Below are 7,286 nucleotides of genomic sequence, written 5' to 3' on the forward strand. Positions count from 1 at the left end.
TTAAACTCCCTATTTTTTTGCTTGTCTTTTTCAGTTGCATTTATGAAATATCCTAAAACGAATAAAACTGTCTAATTTATTACTTGTCTTTTCAGTTACATTAATGAAATAAATGAATTTTCTTTCAAAAAATATTTTTGTAAATGTATTTTTTTAAAAATAATCAATTAAAATTGTTATTATCATTGAATATCATTATTTTTGACATAATTTGAGTTTTCGTTTACATCAAAACTTATCATATTTTAGGATAATTTTAATTTAAAATGTAATTTTCATATTTTTCAAACAAATTCTAAAAATATTTTTTAAATATTTTGTTATAATTGTTAAAAAAAAATATTGAGTTGCATTTCAAATAAAAAGGTAAAGATATTAAAAATATTCTAATTAAAATATGTAAAATTTAATATAGTTTTAAGGAAATAGTCAAAATAAAGAAAATTACACATAAAATAATCATGATTTTTGTTAACTGGGCGGATCATTATTTATATGATATCGCACACGAAAGAAAAATTTCTGTTTTTAAAATTATCTTATTAACTCTATACTCATTTTTTAATATTTTTATATGATATCACACATTCGTAAAAAAATAGATAGTTTAAGATACAAAAAAATATTTACTTAACGAATATAATATGAACGAATATTACAAATACATCATTGAATAAAATAAATAATTAAAAACTAAAAATTCATATCTGCGCTGGCGCGCGGATAAGGGTCTAGTTTATTTTAATTAATGTGACCTCTTTAGAGAAATTCCAAATCAAACCTGAAAAAGAAAAAAACAACCAAATCCACGAGATTTGCATATGAATCACACTGCACATGAGACTCTCTGGCGGCGATGGCGATTAGGGTTTCCTCTCGAATCTGTCACCGCATGATCTAATCGTCTCCCCGATTCTCTCAGCTGATTAGATCCACTCGAGCTGCTTAAGATCCGCCTCAATCAACCCACCAAACCGTTCAAATACCTTCAAAGAAATGGGAGATTATGGCGAACATCATTCGCGTTTCAGTGACCGGTCTTCACGAAGGAGACTACTCCGGTCATAGACGTGTCCATTAAGCATGTGTGGCTTCTCAGTCGAATAATTGAAGCTTTGGGGAACCTTGAGATCTACATCCCTAAAGCCGAGATGAATCGTAGTAGGAAGAGAAAGGAGCCATCTCTACTGGAGGAACTTAAAAGAGCTGGAGATTCTAGAGGAAGGCGAGATGGTAGATAGTCCAGACTTGGAGGTGGATGACCTCATCGAGGAAAACACACTCAGCGTTATAGTTCACTGCCTTAACCCCTATGTGCATAAAGTTGGAGGTCTGGTGAAGGCCCTTCCCCCAATCTGGGGTATGGAGGAGAGAGTTCGAGGGAGAGGTGTGGGAGAGAACAGAGTACAATTCATTTTTACCTCGGAGAACGATCTTCAGCATGTCCTATCCAAAGGACCTTGGTTTGTCAATGGATGGATGGTGTCCATGGACCAGTGGAACCCCAACCCACCACCAGAGTATCTGCAACGCATCCCCTTTTGGATAAAAGTTCGTGGCCTTCCTATCCATATGCTGAAACGAGAAATTGTGGAGAGTCTGTTAGGACCACTTGGGGAAGTTGGACCAGTGGAAATTCATGCAAAAGCCTCAAACTCTTTGGAGTATGTGCGAGCAAAGGTTAATATCAACACTGAAGAGCCGCTTCAATTCCGAAGAGTTGCGAGATTCAAATCATGAGCAACTATTCCAATTGAGCTGGAGTATGAGAAGCTGATCAAGGTCTGCTACACGTGTAAGCGCCTTACCCACAATCAGTCCAGATGCCTCTTGCTAGTTAATGTATTCGAGGAATCAAGCAGAGGTACCTGGGTCTTGCTAGTTAATGTATTCGAGGAATCAAGCAGAGGTACCTAGGAGAGGAGCAAGGATGAAAACCTAAGGAGGAAACTTCTTGAAAAAGAAGTTAAAGCCAAAGAAGCTCTGCATAGAGGTCCTGGGAAAGGGGTACAGATAAGTAATTCTCATCAGAGAGAAATCATAAGAGAAGGGCGAGCTCGAGACTTGAGTTCAGGCAAGGAAGATAAAAGAAAAGGCAAGAGAGTAGCATCGTCGCCCCGAGTGATGTGGAAGCAGAAAGCTGACAGGGGGAGTCGAGAGTGACGAAAAGCACAGAGGAATCTACTGCGAAATCAGTCTCTACTGATAAAGGAAACTCGGATGTGATTAAAGAACCAAGATTAGTCTTCAAAAGACTTGGTAGTTCAGAGGATGGAAATGGATCAGGAGGTAGTAAAGGTCGCAGTCAGAATGGATCGCAGGAGCATGACTTATGAGTAATGTTGAGTGGAGGATCTCAGGGAGAGAAAGTGGATGGAATATCTATCAAAGGAAGTAGGAGTCCACCTACTGTCTTTGAGAGACTGAGCAGCCCAGCTTTCTCTACCCCAAGGGAGAACAAAGGGCAAGAGTCTTCTGCTGCTACTAAAAGGAGAAGGCAGAGTGGTAGTAATGAAGATAGACAATCAAAGAAAGCTAAGCGCGGCTCCTTTGAGAAAGAAAAGGCATCCTCTTCGGTCTTCCTCAGACTGGGAGGAACAAAAGTGGGGTCAGGAGTAGATGAAGATCCCCAAGCTGATCATTCTGCTCTTGTAGCAGCGTTCACACCGATTCAGTCTGCTCGTGGAGCAGCATTTCTCCCAGATCATTCTGCCCGTAGGGTAGCATTGGCAAGTGGAGCTAACTTGAAAGAAGGGTTGATGGGTAATTCCAACCCTTCGAGGTCCATATGAGGATATTGAGTTGGAACTGTCAGTGGTTGGGGAATACCCCTACAGTTCGACATCTACAGGGATTTCATGGTCAGCATTTCCCTGAGATAATATTCCTCAGTGAGACCAAAAGTGGAAGGAGATACATGGAATCAATAGTGGAGAAATTGGGATTTCATGGTCTAGTTACGGTTGATGCGAGAGGGAAGAGTGGTGGGTTGACAGTGCTATGGAAGAACTTATGCGCCGTAGAGGTGTTACAAGCCAACAGTAGAGTGATTGATTTGAAGGTGATGTGGCAGGATCAGTCTTTCTTCTTGACGTGTGTGTATGGCGATCCGGTCAACGGTAAAAGGCGAGAAGTGTGGGAGAGGATTGAAAGGATAGGAGCGGAGAGAAGTGGAGCTTGGATGCTCACCGATGACTTTAATGAGATCCTTGATTAGACTGAGAAGGAAGGTGGTGCAGAACGCGCAGAGAGGGAGGGCCAAGACTTCAAGAAGCTCCTGCTAAACTGGGGACTATGGGAAATAAAATATAAAGGAAACCCCTTATCATGGGTGGGTAGAAGGTGTAATGATCTAGTACAATGTAGATTGGATCGATCTGTAGCAAATCAAGAATGGTTAAATGTTTTCCCGCAAGCTACAACCTTCTATCTACAGAGAGTTTGTTCGGATTACAGCCCTATTCTCATCTCCTTGGATGGATTACAAATGAAAAAGAGGTTCTCTTTTAGATATGATCGTAGGTGTGTGAGAAGAGAAGGTTTTGTGGAAGTAGTGAACAATAGTTGGAGGAGTAACGCGAATGGCCAAGCAGGTCTAATGTCCAAGATTGTAGTTTGTAGGAAGGCCATCTCCAACTGGAAACGACAAGCAAAGCCAAACTCGGCAGTGCGTATTCAGGAGCTCCATTATAAGATCGATGAGGCTTCGAGACAGGAGAACTACAGACTGGAGGAGTTTCAAAAACTCAAATAGGAACTGGATGAGGAGTATTATAACGAAGAGTTGTTCTGGATGGAGCAGAGCCGTCTGAATTGGTTAAGATCAGGGGATAATAACACCAAGTTTTTCCACGCTGTTACCAAAAACAGGAGAGCACAGAGCAGGATAAAAAGCCTAATAGACGAGGAAGGTAAAGAGTGGTTCTCAGAGGAAGATCTTGGGAGAGTGGCTGAGAATTATTTTAAGAAGCTCTTTGCGTCAGAAAGTGTGGGGTTCGAATTAGAGGAATGGTCAGAGATTCCAGCAATTCTGTCCCCTAGCCAAAACGACGCCCTGATGGCTCCGATAACGAAGGAAGAAGTTAGAAAGGCGGTGTTTGATATAAACCCAACTAAATGTCCAGGGCCAGATGGGATGAACGGCTTCTTCTTCCAACAGTTATGGGAATCCAGTGGCGACGATATCACAGCCATAATACATAGGTTCTTTGAGACTGGTGTTCTAGAGGAGGGGTTGAACAACACGAACATCTGTCTGATCCCAAAATCCCTGACGGCCAAGAGCATGAGTGAATACAGACCAAACAGCCTCTGCAATGTGGCGTACAAGATAGCCTCCAAGCTCTTGGCAAAGAGAATGAAGAAAGTCCTACCAAGTGTGATCTCTGAAACACAGGCATCTTTCGTGGAGAGGAGGCTGATTTCCGACAAACATACTGGTTGCACATGAGTTGTTGCAAGCCCTTAGCTCAGACAATAAGTGCTCGTCGGAATTCATCGCCATCAAAACAGATATCTCCAAAGCATATGACCGAGTAGAATGGTCCTTTCTGGACAGGGCGATGCAAGCCCTTGGCTTCTCAGATGCTTGGAGAAAACTCATTATGAGCTGTGTCTCATCAGTTAGGTATCAAGTTCTGATCAACGGGAAGGCTCACGGAAGGATCATACCAACCGAGGGGGTTAAGGCAGGGGGACCCTTTGTCTCCTTACCTATTTGTAATCTGCACAGAAATCCTTGTTCAGTGTTGAAGCTAGCAGAGAAAAAGAGAAGCCTGTCTGGTCTCAGGGTTGCACGAAGAGCCCCTCCTGTTTCACACTTATTGTTTGCAGATGATAGCATGCTCTACTGTAAAGGAACAGATGAGAATGAGCTGAACAGGGTAGTAAATATCCTCCATCAGTAAAGCTTGGCGTCAGGGCAAAGGATCAACTACGACAAATCAAGTGTGTGCTTTGGAAAAAACATTCCAGCAAGCAAAAGGGAGGAAATCAAAAGGAAGGTTGGAATAGAGAAGACAGGAGGGGGAGGGTTTTATCTGGGTTTACCGGAATCATTTGGAGGCTCTAAAGTCTCCATTCTCAGCTACTTGAAGGAGAACTTGAATAAGAAGGTTCATGGTTGGCAAACAAAGTTCCTCTCTCCAGCCGGTAAAGAAGTACTTCTTAAAGCAGTTGCGATGGCTCTCCCTACATACACCATGGCTTGTTTCTTGCTCCCTAAATCAATATGCCAGCAGATAATGTCCATTATATCGGACTTCTGGTGGAGGAATAGCCATGAATCAAGAGGAATGCATTGGAAATGCTGGGAGAGCCTATGTAAACCGAAGAGTGGTGGTGGCTTGGGATTTAAAGACTTGGATGCTTTTAATATAGCCCTTCTCGGGAAGCAGTTATGGAGGTTGTTAACCAACAAGAAATCTCTGGTGTCAAGGATCTTTAGAAGTAGATACTTCAAAAATTCTGATCCCCTGAGTGTCCTACACGGTTCTAGACCCTATTTTGCTTGGAGGAGTATACACGCAGCATAAGGTCTAGTTAAACAAGGAGCAAGAATGATGATAGGCAACAGTAGAGATACCAAGGTTTGGCAAGACAGGTGGATTGGGAGCAAACCAGCCTTACCGACCCTCTCTATGCGCATGTGTAGTGAAGGTGATAGACCGCGAGTCTCGGAGGAACTGATGGTAAGCGACCTAATGTGTAACAGTGGTCGAGAGTGGAATCATGTACTGTTGGATAATATGTTCTTACCAGAGACTCGAGAACAGATTAAGAAAATTCACCCAACAGGAAAAAGTGGCACTGATACTTATTCTTGGGAGTACACCAAGTCAGGTCACTACACGGTGAAATCAGCTTATTGGGTTCAGGTTAATGTGCTTGATGCTAAGGAGAAGGACTCTATAGTGCTACAACCCAGTCTGGACGGCATTTACCAAGAAGTATGGAGTATCGAAACAAGCCCCAAAATTCGCCACTTCTTGTGGAGGTGCCTCAGCAACGCGTTACCAGTAGCTGATAACATGGTGCATCGGCATATAGCAAAAGACAAGAGATGTTGTAGGTGTGGAGAGGAAGCGGAAACAGTGAACCACCTCCTCTTTTTATGCCCGTATGCACGTCTAGTATGGGCCATGGCAAACGTACACATCCCACCAGCAGGAAGATGGTCTGAATCTTTTTTCTTCTCCAACCTTTATTGGGTCATAAATCTGAAAAAAGAGTACCCAAAGGAGGAGATAGAGGAGGACCTCATCCCCTGGCTGTTGTGGAGATTATGAAAAATCGGAATGAGCTCCTCTTTAGGAGTAAAGAGTATACAGCGCCTGCTACTGTGTTGAAAGCAAGTGAGGATGCAAAAGCGTGGAGGAGCAGAGAAGAGGTTAAACCAATGGAGGCCAAAACGCCCACTCCGGAAGCACCAGCCAAGAAATGGACTCCACCTCAGGCCACAAGGCTTAAGTGTAACACTGACGGCTCATGAAAGCAAGAGACTGGGGAGGGAGGAGTTGGTTGGGCACTGAGAGATAGTATGGGGAATCTTCTGTGGGCGGGGGCCAAGAGAATTACTGGAATGGGTTCTGAACTATAAGTAGAGGCGGAAGCTCTAAGATGGGCTGCTCAGGTTTTGACTGGTTTTGGCTATCGGAATGTCACCTTCGAAACATATTCTCAGGTTCTCTCGAAGATGCTGAGTGGAGAGGAAGCAATCTGGCCGAGAGTGAGACAGATCATTCAAGAGATAGGTGCATCCATTACTGGATTTAATGTGGCAGAGGTGGTTTAATACCCTAGAAGTGGTAACAAAGTTGCAGATAGAATAGCGAAGGAGATTGCTACGTTTACGTCCTTTGTCCCTAAGTTGTATTCTATTGTGCCTAGTTGGTTGTTTTCTTGTATGGAGGCTGATAAGTCAATTGTAGAACATTGAATTGGCTAATTGTGGGAACCGAAATTCGCACTGTCGATTTACGTTTAAATAACAAAACTAGGAAAACCCTAATTTCCCAGAGGTCCCAGATATCTGCTAATACCACACGCCAAGCAATCAGAACACAATAATGACAACGATAAAGTATAAGAAATCGAAAAGAGAAAAAAGTAGATCTTATTCCGAATTCGCGTTTGAGCGTTACAACAAGGTAAGAGCCTGGGCTACGAGAGCTGTCGGCGAGATTCCTAGTTCTAAAACCCTACGACAGCAATAATCTAGTTGAGTCGCAACTCGAATAACAAAAACGGAAATATGCCTAAATCGCTCTAAGTGCTAATTCGCTCTG

At 42.7% G+C, this 7,286-nt stretch overlaps 1 protein-coding gene across 1 annotated transcript; it reads left to right on the forward strand.

Moving 5' to 3' along the window:
• The first annotated feature begins 1,230 nt into the window (after window positions 1-1,230).
• On the forward strand, window positions 1,231-1,740 carry LOC106341187 (uncharacterized protein At4g02000-like). The gene has a single exon (XM_013779999.1). It carries the CDS (start codon window positions 1,231-1,233, stop codon window positions 1,738-1,740), a length of 510 nt encoding a protein of 169 aa, XP_013635453.1.
• The last annotated feature ends 5,546 nt before the right edge of the window (window positions 1,741-7,286 follow it).

This window comes from Brassica oleracea, chromosome C1 (genome assembly GCF_000695525.1).
Source record: "Brassica oleracea var. oleracea cultivar TO1000 chromosome C1, BOL, whole genome shotgun sequence".
NCBI lineage: Eukaryota > Viridiplantae > Streptophyta > Magnoliopsida > Brassicales > Brassicaceae > Brassica > Brassica oleracea.

Bases quoted from the DNA above. Each gene is read 5' to 3' on its own strand.
- LOC106341187 (XM_013779999.1), top strand. From the start codon at position 1,231: ATGGTAGATAGTCCAGACTTGGAGGTGGATGACCTCATCGAGGAAAAC.